This window comes from Molothrus aeneus, chromosome 12 (genome assembly GCF_037042795.1).
Source record: "Molothrus aeneus isolate 106 chromosome 12, BPBGC_Maene_1.0, whole genome shotgun sequence".
In the NCBI taxonomy this organism is placed as follows: Eukaryota; Metazoa; Chordata; class Aves; order Passeriformes; family Icteridae; genus Molothrus; species Molothrus aeneus.
Window position 1 is genome coordinate 1,343,695 of NC_089657.1, and position 19,622 is coordinate 1,363,316.

The following is a 19,622-nucleotide window of genomic DNA, read 5'->3' on the forward strand; positions in this document are numbered from 1 at the left end:
AGAAAGAAACCACAGCCAGGGGAGGTAAAGAGGAAACCCACCTCCGAGCTACCCCAGCAACCTCAGCAGCATCCGAGTCACTGGCTGTGAACTGGTGACTTGTCACCGAGCTGAGCTGTCCTTCCACGCTGGTGCTGCATCCTTTTACCAAAGTGCCTGGGGTTTGTTACAAGGAAATGGAACAGAACGTGAAAAATGCCTGCACAAGGAAAAAAATAAAGGACTATTATGCACAGACAGACAAGCAGACAATAATGATCTGTCTTCAGCCTGTATTGGAGAGTAGTTCAGAAGTCAGGTCTTTGTTTTCCAATTATTGCAACAGGAACACTAGAATGAATAAATCCAAACCAAGTGTCACAACTCAGTGGTCCATCCAGACTTCTGGATGCTGACTTTGGATAAAATCCTCTAGCCTGGACAATCTTTCAGTTCACTTCCTCAGTCTACAGAATTCGTGGATCTTTTCAATGTTACCCAAACCAAGAAGGGACTTCATTATTGATTCTAACAAGAGGAAAATTCCTTCTTGCTGCAAAGACTGAAGTATCCACACTCCAAATTAACACAATTACACAAAAGCACCTTAACAGTTTACTTACTCTTGAGACTCTTGAGAAAACCAAGTTCAGCTTTAAATTTCACACACCACAATTTTTTCTTCCTCTACTGACAAATTTGCTCTGTTTGTTGAATAATATGGTTCAACCCAATGGGTCTTTTCAGAGGGAAACACAAATGAGACCAAACAATGCTTCCAGTACCAGAAAAAAAACAATCAGGAATGAGAATTTCACAGCCTGGCCTTTCAAAGTTGCCCCCACTGAGCACAAGGTTTACAATCATTCTCCAAATGAAGTTATGTAGTTAAATTAGGTAATGAGGGTTCTTAGATATTTCTAACAATAATAAATCAGCTACCCTACTACAGATGAATATGCAAAAAAGTGGTTTTCAACAACACTTTATTGAAGCACTTCAAAATTATCACAATGATACATGTTGCCTTTAACAGAATAAAACCTGTCATGTCATAATTAAAAGGCACTAATCCTGGCACAAAGGTCTACTTACCCACCTTCCACTGGGAGGGAAATAAAAACATCAAGTATTTCACTTCTCCTTTTACAGAGTATGTGCAAAAGCCCCTGTGAGTGCCATTCTGTGTTTGCCATTGGAGTGACACATGGAGAAAGCCCCTGTTTCACCAAGACATGCTGAACATCAGCAGCTGCAGCCCTCAAGCAGCAGAGCCCTCTCTCAAGGGTCATGCTCTGGTGAGACAAGTTCTGCACTCACATTTTGGGAACTAAAGCCCTGAAGCTCAGGCACTCACTCACATTATTTCTCCTTTGACATGATTCACTGTCCATGTCACCTTAGAAACACAGCACAATGTCCTGTTCTGCAGCCCTTTTGGGGATCCACGCTGTCAGGTCAGTGCAGGAGCAAGGCAGGGGAGCATGTGGGCATGCGGGGGGAGCACAGTTCCTGCACAAAGCAAACCAGGACGTGCCACTGCACAGCCACAAACGACAAGGGAAACCTCAGGGACTTCAAAGCTTGATAATCCTGCTAAGCCATGCCTCAGGTTATTACAGATCCCTGCACAGCACTCCTAGATTCAACAGACAGACTGTTTAAGGCATTTTCTTTGGCCTTTACTTCTACCAGAAAGTGGAGATTATGCAGTTTGATATGTCAGCACCCAAAATCTTTCCAACCTGTTTCCATCAAGATGCAAAGGGAAAACATAAATCATTGAGGAACTGGATTCTTGGTTCCACAGATGATGGAACAGCTCCCCATTTGTGCATCTTTCCTGTTGCCAGGTGGTGGGACGGAGCTGCTCTGTGCAGCTGCCCCTGGGTGATGGGAGCTCCCCTGCTCTGTAACTGCACTCTAAGGAACCACCACCCACACTGAAGCTGGAGGACAGGGACACTCCAAGGAAACTCTGCTGCAGAGCTGTGGGGGCAAGCACAACCACTGCTCATCTCATCTCTGCTGCTTCAGGAGCACTTGCACTGAACAGAGCCACCATCAAGGGTTGATTTAAACCCTGAGAGCTGATTAAACCCCAGGACAGCAGAGTGCCCACACCCCACCAGGTCACAGAGGCAGGACTGCTGTCCAGCTCCCAGCTATTCACCACCACACAGTGTCTGCCTTTTCGCAAGAGCTGCTTTTCTTAACATGCCAACAGTCAAGGCCTGCATCAGGGGAGTTTCAGGAGTATGTGACATAAGTATGACTAAATTGATGTCAAATGCAATAATTTATGAAACTAAAATGCATCCTCAAAAGCAACTTTTGTGAAGAGAATGGGAAATTTAATCAGCCTCTTTTTAGGGTCCATGCTCCCTACAGAGCCTGAGACAAGTAATCCTGGTAAGATTACATTTCTAGAACACAGCTGCAGCACCCAAGTTCAGCAAACACCACTGCCAATGCCTGTGCTGGGCTCCACACCTTTATTAGGCCAGAAAAGATTTCATCTTGGACATAAAGTGCCAGATGAGTACTGTTTTCAGTCCCAGGCTGAGAAGGTGTTGAGAAGGAAACAATTCCCCCCCTTTTCAAAGAAAAGGTACCTGGCAAGTTACTCAAGGCCAGAAACAGAACAAGTGCAGCCACTCTGAGGGCTCCTTCCTGCCACAGCAGTGCCACAACAGCTGTGAAACCCAGCTGGGGCATTTGGGGAGTATTGCAAATGTACCTTTCAGAGCACACACATATGGGGGTTCCTGTGTCTCTCCCTGCTATTTACTCCTAGAAACAGAAAGTGGTACTGAGATACCACATCAAGCAAAGAGCTGTGGGGTAGTTCATACCACAGCTGATTTACTGAATGACTGGTGCTGCTATCACACCAGCCAGGCTGACAAGGCTTAGTGCACTAACACTGTTTTCACATTTGTGTCTGGAGACCTTATTGATTATGAACTGCAGGGAGCTTGTTTTGCATGCAGGAAGCTCCCAGACATATGCACAGGATCTTTAACAGGTCACTAGTCCTTCCCACCAGCTGAGTTACACATGAAGGATGCTCTAAGACCTGCACTCAGGACTAAAAACTAACCTGACACAGCTCAGGAAGTCTGAAAGCTTACAGGGAGACAAGCCTGAAATAAGACATCCAATTTCTTACCATTAATTGGAAGATGCTGACAGACACTCCTATTAATTAATCAGTGTCCTAAGAGAAATTAATACAACAAAAACCTTCGGGAAGAACAGTCAGTGAAACTTCAGATTAAAATCACAGCAAAGATTTTGTTCAAGACCTCAGTCAACAAAAGCCTCACTTTCCACTGAGATAAGAATCCTTCTGCTTTAATTGGCAGTGAATGATCAGGCACTGCAAGATCTGACACTTGTGTAAAAAACAAAGGTTTTACTCTAGGCTCAACACAAGAACCAAGCTTGCAGACGCATTTCTTTCTGTCCTGAAAACTGAGCTCCAGAAGGCTGCCCCTGCTTCAGACCCTGCAGCTGACCAGTGCTTTTCACACACATAAAAAAGCCCTGCAATCTGCTCAGACTGACTATCCGAGCTTGCTCAGGTAAGGTGAGCAAGCCCCAGGCCTCAAAGGTATTTTTGTGAGCATTTCACTGGAATAGTTGAACCACAGAATATAAATCAGCTCAGGTATTTACCAATCCTTTCTTCCCCCACTGGAATCTTTGGCAGAGGAGACAAACATCCCATTGTGTTTTTCCATGATTTCAGCCACACCAACTCAAGTCAGGCAGTTAAGTGTCAATACAACCCTCAAAACATAAGTTTATTGAATAAAGCTGAAGAGCAGTAAACCAACATATGCATCCACCTAAATAAAAAAAATCACGTATTTACAAAGTTCAGTAATTGTATAAGTTGTTCACATGCAGAGAGTAATGCACAGGTTAACAATTGGTAGTGTTTGGATGCCATAAATGCTGAAAGCAGTGAAGTAGATAAACACCAAACACATCAAGTTTAGCTATAGGCCAGTTAACTAAACAGTGACCTGGTCCCCCACAAAGATTCACACATTCTAGTTTAGTTTCCTCATGATAGGCACAAGCAAGTTTGCTAAATAAAAGTAACTGTAGCAGTTCTGCTGAACTCGGGACTACAGCAGCAAGTTAATACACCCTCTCGTCTACAGCACCAGAGTATGGATTAATTGAAACCATGCTTCAGAGAACTGAAAGGGGCCAGAAAGGTAAAATGTAACTTCAGACTGAAGGCAGGCAGCGTGTAGTGTCTGTGCAGCGGTGCCAGAGCTGGGACAGGACAGTAAGGCCATGGCAGGCTGCATTAACACTGGCTCTCAGAACGGAGGGGACGAGGCTGCTCCCAGCCCGGGGCTCCCAGGGATGCAAACCACGTGAGGTGAGGAGTCACACACAGTGTGAGGCAACACAAGCAGCTGCACATGGATCTGCACACACCAGGAGCTACACTGACACTGCTGGATGAACAAACCAGTCTCAACAAGGCTGTCCCTTTAAATATGCTGAAGTCACTGAGAAAGTAAAGCTACAGAAACGTTACAGTCTTGAGTTTATACACACTTCCCTAAGCTGCAGGAGCTAGTCAAGAGACAGGATCAATTCATTGGCTCTCTTGTGCTTTGACACAGCAAAACATTTCATTGCATGTGACAGGCTTTGCACGTGGTTACATCGAGAAAGCAGGTGGGTCTAGAGTTGTCACAATAGCCCAGGTATTCCATAGCACCAGGTGAAACTGTGCCCAGCCATTCCAGGAGCAGGAGAGACACTGACAATTACACACAGATTGTGCTAAAGGTCAACAACTGCCTCGATACAAGAGCATCAGTAATTTGGGTGTCATGCAGCTGCTCAGAATGCATGTTCTGGTTTCAGAGAGAGACCACGAGTATCTGGAGATAGAAAAATGTATTTGAACACAGCCTGATGTTCCTAGTGATTTGTTTTCATGCTGGAATACTCCAATTTTTGAAAGTTTGACAGAACAGTCCATTCCCATCCCCCACATAAATGTTAAACAGAAGCAACAGAATGATTTTAAACAGATGACTTTCCTAATTCATCACGAGAGTTTTCCTTTTCAAGTGACAGGATCTCAGCTGCAGATTAACGATGCTGATCTATGCCTTGTGCTCCCCTCTGCAAAGTTTCCATTTCTCTGCTTACATACACACATCACATGCATCTGTGAGATCAATCAGTATCCCACAATTCACGCTTAAATGTTTTCTAACTACTGTATGTGGCATCTTACAGAATCTTAATGCTGTCAAGCATCAGCATCTTCAAGCCACTAAACACTAGAAATAAAACACTTGCTGAAAATCATATAAAAACCTGGCCCTGAAAAACCAGAACAGAGTGTACCATCGTAGTTAACATGGTAGAGATATTTCTTTAAAAAGCCCCCCCCACAACCCTCCCACCACAGATGGTTGTAAAATAAATATTTGTGCTGACTTTATCATGACAACTCTAGTTGTTTTGTGACAGAATAGGAATACAAGTCTTCAGCAGTGCACATGAGAAATGAACCGTGAAAAGGCAGATTCTTGATACAGGATTTTGGGGTAGTATCTCATTATGGAGGGAAGTGGACAATTGAGATTATGGCCAACTGGTACTGGAGATTCCAGGAAGACTTCAGCTTCTTCTAGATTTTGAATGCTGAATAAGCCACTGAAGCGTGATATCTACAGGGAGAGAGAAGAGAAGTTCCACATTCAAGTGTCTGTATTGGTATAAGTGGCAAGGCTTTGGTATTCCAGTGTCCCAAAAATGGGACAGGAATATCCCAGCCCTTCTCTAGAGGGTGGCCCAGGGCAGATGAACACAATGATTTTCTGGATGTTTGCTGTCCATGCTTTGATCCTGTAACTGTTCAGCATCCTTTAGGTAACAATGGCAGGCACTGCCCCACACATCCTGCTTCCTCAGTTCAGTCCATTTCTAGGAATAAAATATTCCTTCATGGGACACTTCACTGTGGCTCCAATAATTAATTTTAGATCAGCACTGCTCTATTCAGCCAGCCTGCAGCTCCTGCTCAGATGAGAACCAAGCTGGTTTAGCCCTGTGGTACAAGGCATCGTGCTCCTCCCTGCCTGGAAGAGGCTCTCCTAAGGAAGGCAAAGGCCCTGCCTTTCCCTTGTTTAAAGTCTTGTGTGGATCTCCACACAAGGGAGTCTCTGCTTCCATCCAGCATGTCTGAACATTTAACTGATGCTAAGGTGACAGAGGCTTCTTGGAAGCCACAACTGCTCCACAGACTATTCCATTTTCCTAGAAAGAAGCTTCTTCCCCTATAAAGCCATCCTGGTATCCTTTAGAGCTTCTCCTGGGGGCATCACCCTGAAGCTTCCTCATCAGCAAACTCCTGTTACCCAGGCAATGCACCAGGGTTAATCCCATGGCAGCCATAGAAGGCATCAGGAAAAGGGTGGAAAGTGTTGTTAATTCTGTTTTCACTCAGCTGAGATTACTCAGTTTACTCACAAAGCTTATGGCAAATACCAGAGATTACAGGGCATGGCTTCTGCTTTGAACTCCAGTAGTTCTGAAGCATATGATGTCTGTGCCAGAAAAAGGCACTCTCCGGCTGCAGGGGACTGGCAGATGCCACAACACAAACTGCTCTGATAACACAGCAAGGGAAGGTGATTATTTCAAGGGAAATAATCTTGGGAAATAAACTTGAGACAAAACTTGCTGCAAGTACTTGGCATCCTGACCAAGTGAGGCAGAGGTGAGAGCACCTGACAGAAGTAAAAAATCATTCAGGCCAAGCCAATGGACTAGTCAGCTCTTTCCTGCAAACTGACTGAAGAAAGGAGCAGATTTCACAGGGACTGGCATTTTTGGTAACTACAACCCCTAAAACTTTAACACCAGTCAGGCCTCCTCACTGCCATCAGGAGTTATACTGAATTTAATCCATGCACTCACACACTGGTCTTTGATTTGTTCCTGGTTTCCTGAAGACAAGAAATTTGTGTTTAAGAACTTTAAATCTCCCCAGTCCATCCTCTGACAGCACTTCATAATTCTCAGTGGTTTGGGTTAATAGTTACCTATATTATCTTTCTCTTTGCAAGAAATTGAGTAGCAGCAGATTTCTCTGTCCTGAATAGCAGCAAGATTCCTAGGAAAGAGAGAACATGTCAGCACACATTTCACTGACACAAGGGATCTTACTGACAATCTGAGCTGCTGCTCCTCCCCTTCCCCACACAACTTGTTCTGTACAGTATTCAGTTACCTGCTGTTGTTGGGTTTTCCACTCATAAATGTGAGCTTCCTGATCTAATAACAACCCTATGTACATGAATTTATTGAGTAAGAGAAATGTTTCTTAGCAAGGGTTAGACTTACATCTTTTCAATTAGCTGTTTCTCATCCAAAGCATTAGGAAGGTCTCTCTTATTTCCAAGTACTAGAACCTGAAATCCAGAGAAGGAAATGGTTGTGGCTTTGCTTAAAAAAAAACCCAAACAAACAGACAAAAACCCCAACCAAAACCAGAAAATCAACAAACTTTAGGGGAGTCTCATGAGCAGTCTGCATCTGCCTATTAAATGTAATGGAATGAGATATCACAGTTAAACCAAATCAAGAAAGAAGAGTGACATAGTCACAGGGAAAGAGGGGGTACAAATCAACTGTTCTGTGCAAAGAGCAAGCAAGAGAATACATCAGCTGATAAATCTGAGAATATTTGCAGCATACTCATTGAGATTCCCCAAACTTACTCTACACTTCTGTACTACACTGTGGTTAACCTTTAGTCAATGGCACAAACTCATACTGTGGAATCCTCTAAACTACTGCTTCAATTGTATTTATTATGTTTTGTGAGCACTGAGTGAAATAAGACCACTGAAGGTCAAAACTTGGTTTAAGGCACTAGGGGCAGGCACTGGCCATGCTTATACTGACCAGTAAAGTTGGGCCTTATAATTCAGAGTTCAAGGCAGATTTCAGAGTTGCTCAAGTGATGCACATTCCTCAGAGACATTTAATGGTGTTTAAGGTGATGTTACTTACAGGGATTCCTTGTAACTGGGGCTTATCTAGAAGATTGTGCAGCTCATTCCGAGAGGCTTCTATTTTGTCACGATCTGCAGCATCTACCATGTAGCTTTAAAGAGAATTTCAGGTTAGGTCAGTGACACTGAGCTCCTACAGAAACATCACTCTTTTTTTTTTTTTCCCTTTTACACTGCCAGGTTTGGGCACATTCAACAAGGCTTTCAAAAAAGCCAGGACTTCTGAGCAAAGAATTTAGTTCTTTAAAAAAAGTTCTCTAAGACCAGAGCAGAAGGAAGATGCTTTGAGTTAGCACTGCCACCCAGTTCAGACAGGGAGGAGTTAGTACTCCAGATCAGACACTGATAAAATAACCCATCCTGAGCCCTGAACTGAAGGGTGAACAAGGTCAGTGTGGTTGCAGTGCAGGTTCAGAACCACAAGGAGAACTACAGAGTGAGGCATGCAGTGTTAGGGAGGCTCCCAGAGAAGAGAAGGCCGTGTGAAGGAAGCAGAGTTGAAGGAAGGACACTTACACAATAGCATTAACTCCTCTGCAATATCGCTCCCACATGCTCCGGAATCGGGGCTGCCCTCCTATATCCCAAATCTTAAGGCAAGGGGAGAAAGACAATTTAGCCATTCACTGTGTTTAAACATGTCAAGCAAAGACAAGACAAGAAATCACTACAGTTTTTCCTTTCTCCTTAGGCAGCTGCTTGACCCCTCCCATGTTTAAACAGGAATAATCCCTTGCACAGCCGCTCAGAGCTTAGGGCCCAGCAGCAGGAGGTGCAAACTGGAGCACCTTGCACCAGATGTAAGAACATCCTGTGTATGAGGGTTACATACTGAGCTACACAAGAAAACACAATGTATTCACTTAAAAACCCTTCCCCTAAGCAAACTGATGAGCAGGAAAGCAGCATCTCTGGGCCTCAAACACTCAGATCTAAGCCAGACAGCATTATCACAACAGTGCTTTAACTAGTCCATGAACCTGGGAATCACACACAGATTCTCATTTCAGAAACTCCATAAATAAACATAAATGTCTTCTTAAGCTACTCGACAGATTTAGCTGAGCCTCTTCAGTGTTCTATATTTGTCTCAAGGCTGGAAGCAAAACAGAGCAAACACGTAAATTTCAAACCAGAACCTAAAGGAAACAGTCAACAATGGCAACATACCTTTATTGTAACATTACCCTTTGTAACTTTCCTCATGTTGAAGCCCACAGTAGGAATCATATCTTCACTGAATTGACCTGACTGGAAAAAGGAAAAAAAGGGAAAGTTAAATTTAGTGCTTATCTGACACAACTGGTTACATAGTAAAATATCACAAGCTTTTTCTAACCATTCACCTTCCAACTGAAGGTTTTACGGCCAAGAAGTCGTGGATGTTAAATCCATGTGTACTGGAGCTTGTGTGAAGTCAGACAACTCGTTTCTTACAAGCACTGAAATCGTTTCTCAAGCCTTGAGGCAGCCAGGGGAGCAAAGTCACCTGGGAAAGAGCTTTGCACAGCTTAAAAGATGGACAGCCAGGGCAAGGGGAGAAGGAGCCATTCACCTCCTTCTGCTGGAGCCAAGGCCTGCCCGTCGGGATCTCCCACTTACCTGGGAGCTAGAAATTTCCAGAAGGGCTCCCTCTGATGCAAGCTGCTCTCTGGCCAGCCTTTGCAGCAATAAATCACTCCTGTGGAGGAAGCCTCCAACCCACAGGTATGGGGTGACTCCCTGAGGAGTGTGAAAGGCTGCAAAGTGGAAGGACAGGCTGGGTCAGCTTCCTGCCAGGCCAGTGTCCAACATGTGCAGCAGTGGCAAATGCAGCTCCAGAGGATCTGAGCTTGTTTCCAACATCACTCCCAGCTGGGACAGAACTGCTGCAAACAGCACTGCACTGGAGAGCTTCTCCAGTGGCAGATGTTTGACTGTCTGTAACACTTCCATCTGCAGCAGCTTGAGAGCCAAGTTCCCAGCTATCTCCTGCAGCCATAACAAGAGTTTCTAACGCTACTACAGATTTCTCCCTTGGCTGTTTGGCAGAAGGTGAATCAGCCACAGTGGCCATTATGAAGCTCACTACATCCATTATGTGTAATAGAACCAGACAGTCAAGCACATTTGGAAAAATTAGGGTTGATCCCAAAGCATTCAGTTGTTCAATTAGGGTTTGGTATCACAGCAGCAAAGTCTGCATCTCGCCCCTGCCACTGGCCAGAGAAGTTCCCTGGGGTTCAAAGCCTTTTGGGATCTCTGAAGCAGGCACACCACCCAGAGTTAGGGCCTGACTGCCCTCAAGCTGCACGGAGCAGCTGAGCCTGAGCATAAGCTGGCCACGAAGGGCAGCAGCTCCTGGCTTGTATCAGGAACAGTGTGGGCAGCAGGAGCAGGGCTGCACGAGGAGCCTGGGTCAGACCCTGCAGCACTGCTTCAGAAGCCACTCTACCCCTTCTGGCAGCGTGGGTGCCCAATGGGAATGCCAGTCCAGGAAATGCCCATTCCTGCCTGAAATGCCAGGGCCTGAGCTGCCCAGAGTGACCAGCACAGCTCAGAGCCCATGTCAGCTGTGCTGCCACGCCTGGGGCAGCTCAGTTCAGCTCCTCAAACCCATCTTGCCTCTGAAGGGTCACTTGCCAGTTGCTCAAGCACCACAGCATTCCTGCCTCCACATTCCTACCTCCACAGTCACACCCCACACCCACAGCTCCTATCCCAGCGTCTCCCAAGCACTCCCTGAGCCTCCATCTCTGTGCTGCTGAGCCTTACCCCAGATGCTGCCAACTATTCCCACTCAGATCCTTCCAGATCCTTCTCTCGAGAGCTGTTCTTATCAATAGGAACACATTCCAGGAACCTCCTGGACTCATCACCTCCCTGCTGGGTTTATTTCCAGCAGACATGTGGGAAGCTGAGGTGCCCTATGAGAACAAGGCCTAGCCACAGTGAGACTTCTCCAGGCAGCTTAAGGAGGATTTTGATGCCTCTTCATCCTGGGCTGGGTGGTCTAGAAGATATCTGGCAGATATCCACCGGGATATCTGCCTTGTTGGCCTGATTCCCACCCATAAACCACCTTATCGTGATCCTCATCAAGCTCTAGGCTGCCCAAACCCTCCCTGCCCATCCCTGTGAGGGTTTACAGCCCTCCCTTGCAGCACTCCCTGTGCCAGTCATCCCACTAATTGCAGTACCCATTTCATGTTCTCCCACTGCTCTTTCAGGACCCAGATTCCTGCAGATTGGAGCAGCACTTCATTTGCCACATCTTTAATGTAATGTTGAAATTACTGTGACCCACCACAGGGAAACTTTTACAGAATCTTCAGGAAAGCTGCTGCATCTGATTCCTTCCCAAGTGCTCACTACCCACGCTGCACATCCCCTAACTTGTTTTGACTTGCTTAAAACCTCAAACCCTTAAACCTGCAGTCGCTCAGTTGAGTTTCAGCTGTTCTCTGCTTTGCAGAGGGATGATCCAGAGCTGATGAACACATGGGTCAGCTCAGGTCTTCATTTGAAAGACGTTCCCCTGACATGAGTGTGGGTGTTCCTCTGCTCACTGGACCCAAAGAAAGCTATTGGAAGTCCCCTTCTCTTCTAAGACAGGTCAAAAATTGGTTAAAACTATTGTAAAGGATTTTAGCAGCAGACAGTGATCTCCTTTGATGGATTCTGCTACCACATTCAACTGCCTTGGCCCAGAAACTGTTCTCTACACTCAGAATTTAGAGGGCTTTTGTTTACTACCTCCTCAGAGGAAAAAAGCCAGGAATTCAGCTTCAACTCAGAGCATTCATATGCAAAAACCACTCGAAGAGCAGCACAAAAGGAACATACTTTTACTAGCAGTCACTTGGTTTGAATCAGCCTCTCCTCCCAGAGCAAAGTACTCGGTGCTATGCCTGTGTGCTCACAAGAAGATGCTTTCTCCTTCTAAAGCACCAGCTTTAAAACAAGTTTGATATGCACAGCAATATTTTCAATTCCCGATGGGAAAGCCTTTGGCTGTTGTCACACACAGCAGTGCTGCTCCAACACTCCTCAAGGACAGCAGCCTTGATTTCAGCCCTGGAGCCCACCCCAGCAGGCAGACCCTGAGCTCCCTGCAGGCTCCTGGAAGGGCAGGAGCTGTCCCAGCAGGGATTCTGCTGGAAGCCTCAGCCCCGAGGTCTCACAGACCACGCAGCACCAGCACAAACCGAAGGTCACCAAACAAAGTTAATTCCAAGCCTGTGGGAGATAAGGGCCAGGGAGACTAAACAGAGCCGATTTCAGAGGCCACACGCACAAAGAGCCCCCAGAACTAATTCTTCAGCCTCCTGGTTGGAGAGATGCTCCCCTCAAAGCTCCTGGAGAACCCAAACATGAGATTTTAGTGCAGCATGAACCCACTTGCCCGGATGAGTACTTATTATTCAGAGCAGCAAAAGTGCATCCAGACTGAACTAAGGGACTTTATTCCATGCATCAGTTTGGGTTCAGCTCACCTTGTATCCGTGGCAGCACTAAATCACAGACTGCAGCATTTCTGAACAAGCCAGCTACAGGTACAGCTCATTTCCCAGAGGAAAACTTTGGACAAGTGACAACTTGTCATCCCCTGACATTCCAGAAGTGTATAAAGGATGCAAGTTTAGTCTCTTTTATAATTTAATTAATATTACAACAACCTTATTAAACCTACCATTTCCAGTTGTCTTGAGTCAAACCATAAACCAAACAAAACACATTTGGGTTTCTTCATCTGCCTCTCCAAAACCATAAGCTACAGCCAGAAACTCAAATTCCAGGCAGTTATGGAATAATAGAGTGGTTTCACTTGGGAGGAACCTCAAAGCCCATCCAGTTCCAGCCCCTGCCATGGGCAGGGGCACCTTCCACTACCCCAGATTGCTCCAAGCCCTGTCCAGCCTGGCCTTGGACAGCTCTGGGGGCTGTCAGCCCCCTAAGCAGCTTGATTCTGATTCCACAGCCTGCACAAGGACATTGTTTGTATCATCAGAGAAGGTCAGGGCAGCCTTTAGTTTGCATCTCATAAAGCTGACATGATTCACTACTGTGAATTATGGGACCAATTTCTTCATAGGAACTTTGCTATCACACAGGAAAGATTGTTTTATCTTTAATCACAATACTTTACATCCAGCTAGATGAGATCACAAACAAGCTTTACCAAGTAGGAGACAACACCACTGGAGTATGGAATCCAGCCAGGACACTCCCAATCCACCTGAACCAGAATATTACACTAAACCCTGCTGCTCATTCCTAAAAATTTCTTTCTTTTCGCACTAAGAAAAAATGCTGCATGTCTCCAAAATGTCTTCTTAAAAAAATTATTTAAAAAGCAGTGCAATTTTAGCATTATATCAAGCTACCCCTACACTAAGCCTCCTCTGCAACACTCATAGCCTCAACCAAGCAGTGCCTCATAAATGGACAAATCAACTTTCTACAGTCCAGCTTCCTTCTTTAGGAAATGCTTCAGCTTTCCAGCCACTTGTGATCATGATCAGAAGCCTGAACTCCAGACTAGAAACTTCAATCCCTGAAAGGCTTCCCAACAGCACTTCCAGGAATGATTCTAAAACCGAAACAGTGGTATATGACAAGAAAAGGCATTTTTATTTCCCCGGCCCTGAGTTTAATTGAATATTTAACAGGACATGGACTGCTTAGCAAATACCTACCATAAAGAAGGCATATATCTGTCTAGAAGGCAGTCAAGTAAGAGCTCAGGACATTTCATGTTTCTGATAGTCAAGAAAAATGTCCTTATCCAGATGTTACCACTTAAAGCTCTGCCATTGCTTACAAAGTGCTCTACAGGAACTCAGTACCAAGATGGAAAAAGGAGATTCTGATTTCAGTCACCTGTTTTAGCCCATCTAGGGTACAGCCAGCAGGACCTCAAAGAAAGGGTCTGAGTCACCTCCTAGGAGCTTTATTAGCTAATGAAGTGATGCAATGCATTTCAAGAGACTTCTGCCATTAAGAAACACTTCAAATATTATCAGCCTTCTCCCTTAGCCATGGTGTGTATGAAGTGACAACACACGGGATTTATGGCCTACCTGGGTGGTTCAAAAGGCATTAAAACAGCAGAGGAGCTCTTTGGAGCAATATTTTTTTGCACTTCTCTGGTGTGACTTCAAGTCAAAGTTACTTCTAACAGTCATGAGAACAGAAGGAAGTTGCAGCTCCCAGCTGGCCAAACGAATCTTTCCTTGAGAGGCACTTCAGGAATTGCCTCTCTCTAGAAACCACAGTCTCATTCCAACACTTGCCAGATATTCCAAAGTTAAAAAACCAACCACACTAATTCAGGCTCTGACACAAATCCTAAAGAGGGACCTTATTTACCCTGTCACCACAAACAGGTTGAGTTTAGCTCTTTGAGCCTGATAACTGCATCAGAAAAGTCCAACTTCTCCCACTCCTCCAGATCTCTGCTCACTGACTATCAGGCTAATGAGCTTCAGTGCCAAACACCTGGAGCAAGGATCAGCCTACCAGGCGTCAGGAAATACTTCTACAGAAACACCAGTGCATGCCACTCTTCCATGCAATAGGCTGCAGGGGTGCCCTGCTGTCCCCCGGCTGCAGGGGTGGGTGCCCCGCTGTCCCCCAGCTGCAGGGGTGGGTGCCCCATTGTCCCCGGCTGCAGGGGTGCCCCATTGTCCCCCGGCTGCAGGGGTGGGTGCCCCGCTGTCCCCCGGCTGCAGGGGTGGGTGCCCCGTTGTTCCCCGGCTGCAGGGGTGGGTGCCCCGTTGTCCCCCAGCTGCAGGGGTGCCCCATTGTCCCCCGGCTGCAGGGGTGGGTGCCCCGCTGTCCCCCGGCTGCAGGGGTGGGTGCCCCGCTGTCCCCCGGCTGCAGGGGTGGGTGCCCCGTTGTCCCCAGCTGCAGGGGTGCCCCGTTGTCCCCCGGCTGCAGGGGTGCCCCGTTGTCCCCCGGCTGCAGGCCTGCAGGGCTGTGGGCAGGCTCAGCTTACTTGAGTCGTGTTTCAGTGGCCTCACACGGCCCCAGCAGCCCCTTGTGCTCCCCTCAGCAGCACAGCCGTGGCTCTCAGCTCCAGCTGCCAGGCTGAGGGAAGGAGGGAATGGCCAGGAGCTGCAAACACCACCAGATCCTGCAGAGGCTGTAAATAATGGGCATTTCCAGGGCTCGGCTCGGGAGCCGACAATTCCACATGCGATCCCGGGATGACGTGCAGTTTCTCTGAAGAAGGGCCACAGGCCATCCACATTATTGAAATTAGGACCAGGAAGAAATGATATCCTCCCTTGTGAGCAAGTTTACTCACACACATGGAAAACTTATGCTTAATATCTAATTAGAGACAGTGACTAATGCAGAGCCTTAGAAAAGCAGAAGCTGCATTAGCTGAATCCAGCTCTAACGAGATTTCACTGCTAACATTGGGTTTTAAACCTCCTCATCAAACTGAACGCAGGAGGGTTGGTTGGGGTTAGAAGGGACATTCAAGCCCATCCAATGCCACCCCTGCCATAGCAGGAACACTTTCCACTATCCCAGGCTGCTCCAAGCCCTGTCCAAGCTGCCCTTGGATGCTTCCAGGGATCCAGGGGCAGCCACAGCTGCTCTGGACACCTGTGCCAGGGCCTGCCCACCCTGACAGGGAAGGATTTATCCCTAATATCTAATCTAACCTCTCCATCTCTCAGTTCAAATCCATTCCCTCTTGTCCTCTCTCCAGGCCTTTGTTTAGCCTGATAACAAATCAAGTGTTAGTTTACATTGGAGGAATAAATGTGATCAAAACCCACCACCAATCTAGAAAAGGATTATTCTAGTCCTGGACTGTCTGCCTCTCCTGGCCTGTCCACTTCAGCAGCAGTCAGGCCTTGTACCAGCTTCCCTGTGTAACTGGTTGAGTTTTCCCTCTAGTTCCTGCTTGGATGGGCAGAGATTACATTAGACATTTATATTAGATTAAACTCGCTGTTGTCAGACTGGCAGCAGCCCTTTGTTGGGCAGCACACAACCTTCTGAGCCACACCAAGCTCCTGGTGTGCACTCCAGCCTTTAGAGCTGTCCTACAGGACATCTTGCTGTGTCATTCCTTTCATTTCAGTTTTGAGGAATCCCAACAGCCTCATCCACCCAAACCATTAACTGGCCTGCAGAGAGCAGTTGTTCTTTTCCTGCACTCATCCCCAGATGCAGACTCTGAACTGAAGTCAGTCAAGGAAGCAAATAAGAAAACAGCTCTGCAACTGCACTGTTCTAAAAAGTGATTTTGCACTGGAAACTGAAACTTATGCCATTATTTTGTTTAAACCAATAATACAGACCTGGGCAAATCCTTTCCCTCTGCTTTTTTGTGTAAAGACTCACCAAATTTCCTAATTAAAAACTTCATAAATGTGACCTGATGCTTCCAAACTAAACCAGCTAAGGAGGCTGTGTCAGCACGCCCAGCAGCTTCCTCCTTGCCCGGGGTTTTGCAAGGCTCCCTGAATGGCACTCACTCAGATAAATGCCTGGGTGTGATCCTAACATGTGGTTGAAACCTTGCAAGATTCAACCCCCGCACAGGAGGTTGGAAACAGACTCCAGCTTTACTTAGGGAAACTTCTCCCACTGGAGACAACTTAGATGGACTCAACTGATGTGCAGCTACTGCAGCTCTGACTGCTGCACACACCTGCACTGAGTTTCACAGGTTACTCCCCAAACTCGTGCTGCTGCTACTATACAGAAGCAAAGCATTTTTTTGTCAAGTGCCATCACCAGGAGGACTCCAGAGGATGAAAAGCCTCCCCAGAGCCCCCAGCTGCAGAAACACTCCAAGTAGTACCAGCTCAGCAGCCACAGACTGAGGCTGTACAACCCTCTCAGAGATCCATTTCTACAAATCCAAGCCCAGATATATTGGCAAAGTGTGAAAGAAAAGGCTCCTGGCATTCCTGGGTTACTCCAGCAACTTTTAGCTGACAACTAGTCAGAGAAGTTACCTTTCATGAAGTAACCCATTTTCCATGATCATCAGGAGCCCGCTGAGTGCTCACACCTGAGCTACACGAGGGCTTGGTTATGGTTTGCCAGGATGTTTGTCAGTGTGCAAGGATGATGCATAACTGCAAGAGAAGGAAAGTCCTTTTCCCAGCCACTAACTCATTCAACTAGCACTTAAATAAATACATTCTTACAAGTATTCCATGGTGCTAAGGACACAGCCTCAAAAACCAAGAGACAAGCTGAAGGTGTGCTCACTCTAAAGCTGGAGACATCAGCTTTCTCATTCTAGGTGCACTGGACTCAGGTCACTCACACTCCCTAAAAAACCAAAAGACACCCTAGCTGTCGATTTTAGGAGCTGCCAAAGTCCAGCTTGTCTCCTGGAATGTTTTTCATCCCAGAAATCAGCAGAGCAGGGCACTGATGAAGCTGAACACGCCATTTAGGCAAAGCCACTCTTTATCTCGCTCAACAATGGAAAAGCTTCGTGTAGGAGTATTCCCACACCCTTCCTTTACCTGCTCCAGGCACATCACCAGATCAGCAGGCCCCAGTGCTGATGGGCTGCTGATGAGTTTGTGAGCTGTACTTCTTAGCTAAGTTACACCTTAGGAGAAATGAGATTATTTGATATGGGTTCCAACAATCGATAAGCAAATATTTGAGAGGAGAACCGTGAGTAGGTGCTAACACTTAAATGATTTAGGACTACCGAAAAGCAGTCAAAGGGAGGCGGCAGCTGAAGACACACAATGTTATCTCCACATCTGCTAACAGAGCCCCGCCACACCGACACCCTGACTGAAAGGCGCCTTCCGAGCCAGCTGCGGGCCGAGCCTGCGGCGGGATCGGTGGCCCCGCGGGTCCCCAAGGGTTTACGGAGGCCCGGCAGCCCCCGAGGCTCAGCCATCCCCCCCAGCGAGGGCTCACACGCTGCTCCCCGCGGCCCGGCCCGGCTCCATCCCCGCGGCCCGGCCCGGCCCGGCTCCATCTCCGCGGCCCGGCCCGGCCCGGCCCGGCCCGGCCCGGCCCCCGCCCGCCCCGCTCACCGCGATGACGTTGACGAAGGTGGTCTTGCCCGAGTACTGCAGCCCCACCAGGGTCAGCTCCATCTCCTCCTTCCAGAAGAGCGAGCGGAACCAGTCGAGCAGCCGGGACAGCAGCGCCAGCATCGTGGCGGCGGGCGGGCGGGCCGGGGGCGCTGCGGGCCGGGCCGGGGACGCTGCGGGTCGGGCCGGGCGATGGCTCCGGCGGGCCGGGACGCTGCGGGCCGGGACGCTGCGGGCCGGGCTGTGCCGTGCCGAGCCGCGCTGGGCCGTGCCGGGCGCTGCTCTCGGCCGCTCCGGGACAGCCGCGCTCGTCCGGGCCCGGCTCCCCCCGCCGCCCTCACGTGACGCCGCGGTCACCCGGCCCCGCCGGCCCCGCCCCGCCCCGCAGCGCCCCCTGGCGGCCGGAGGACCCGAGGCGGGAGAGGGCGGGGCGGGACGGGGCCGCCATATTGGGTGTGGTGAGGAGGGTGTGTCACACCTGAGCTGCCATGTTGGGTGTGGTGAAGAGAGGTGTGTCACACCTGAGCCGCCATGTTGGGTGTGGTGAAGAGAGGTGTGTCACACCTGAGCAGCCATGTTGGGTGTGGTGAGGAGGGTGTGTCACACCTGAGCCGCCATGTTGGGTGTGGTGAAGAGAGGTGTGTCACACCTGAGCCGCCATGTTGGGTGTGGTGAAGAGAGGTGTGTCACACCTGAGCAGCCATGTTGGGTGTGGTGAGGAGGCCTGTGTCACCCCGAGCCCGCCATGGAGTGGGGCAGGCAGTGGTGACACCCCTGACCCCACCATGGAGCAGGCTCTGCCCTGCCCTCTGCATCAAAGGCTCCATTAGGTTGGGGAAGACCCCCACAGTCATCAAGTCCAACACCACCTTGTCACCACATCCACTCATTCCTCGGACACCTCCAGGGATGAGGACTCCACCACCACCCTGGGCAGCCCCTTCCAACACCTGACCACCCTTTCCATGAAGAAATTCCTCTTGATGTCTAACCTGAGCGTCCCCTAGCACAGATTCTGTCTGTGTCCTCTTGTCCTGTGTCAACCCTCACCCCTCATGTGCCATCCCTGCGGTGCTGTGAGGGCCCCTCATGGCCACCCACAAATCCAATCCCAGTTTGCAGAGGAATTAGGATTAAAAAATCTTCAACTGCAATATTCCCAGTTAGCCCAAGTATGTTTTAACCAAGTGAAATACAAAACCTTTTTGTGCCCACAGAACTTCCAAAACCAAAGGGACAAGCCACTTCACCTCATTATTCCCTGTTAACCTCACATAAACCACATGTTCTCCAGAAGTTTTTTGCATGGACTTTGTTAAACTGATTTTCTGCTTGAGCCAAATAAACTATAAGTAGCAGATAAATAGGTAACACTGACCAAACCACTCCATTAGGTGCATTTATAACTTAGTTGAGGTCACTTTAGTTTCCAGCCAGGAAGCACTTCCGAGTGGAGCTGAAGGAGTAGCATGCATTGCATGGACTTTTTGGGTGATTCACCAGGGTTCTTGTCACTGTAACTGGGGTTATTTCAATTCGCAGTCAAAGTAAGCCC

General features: G+C 47.9%; 1 protein-coding gene across 1 annotated transcript; it reads right to left on the reverse strand.

Moving 5' to 3' along the window:
• Positions 1-948: 948 nt before the first annotated feature.
• On the reverse strand, positions 949-18,249 carry ARL8B (ADP ribosylation factor like GTPase 8B). The gene is made up of 7 exons (XM_066557829.1): positions 18,068-18,249; positions 9,219-9,299; positions 8,565-8,638; positions 8,047-8,140; positions 7,375-7,442; positions 7,074-7,144; positions 949-5,696 (listed from the first exon to the last, which is right to left on the reverse strand). The coding sequence occupies exons 1-7, from the start codon at positions 18,188-18,190 to the stop codon at positions 5,647-5,649; spliced, it is 561 nt and encodes a 186-aa protein (XP_066413926.1). The 5' UTR covers positions 18,191-18,249; the 3' UTR covers positions 949-5,646.
• Between the last annotated feature and the right edge of the window lie 1,373 nt (positions 18,250-19,622).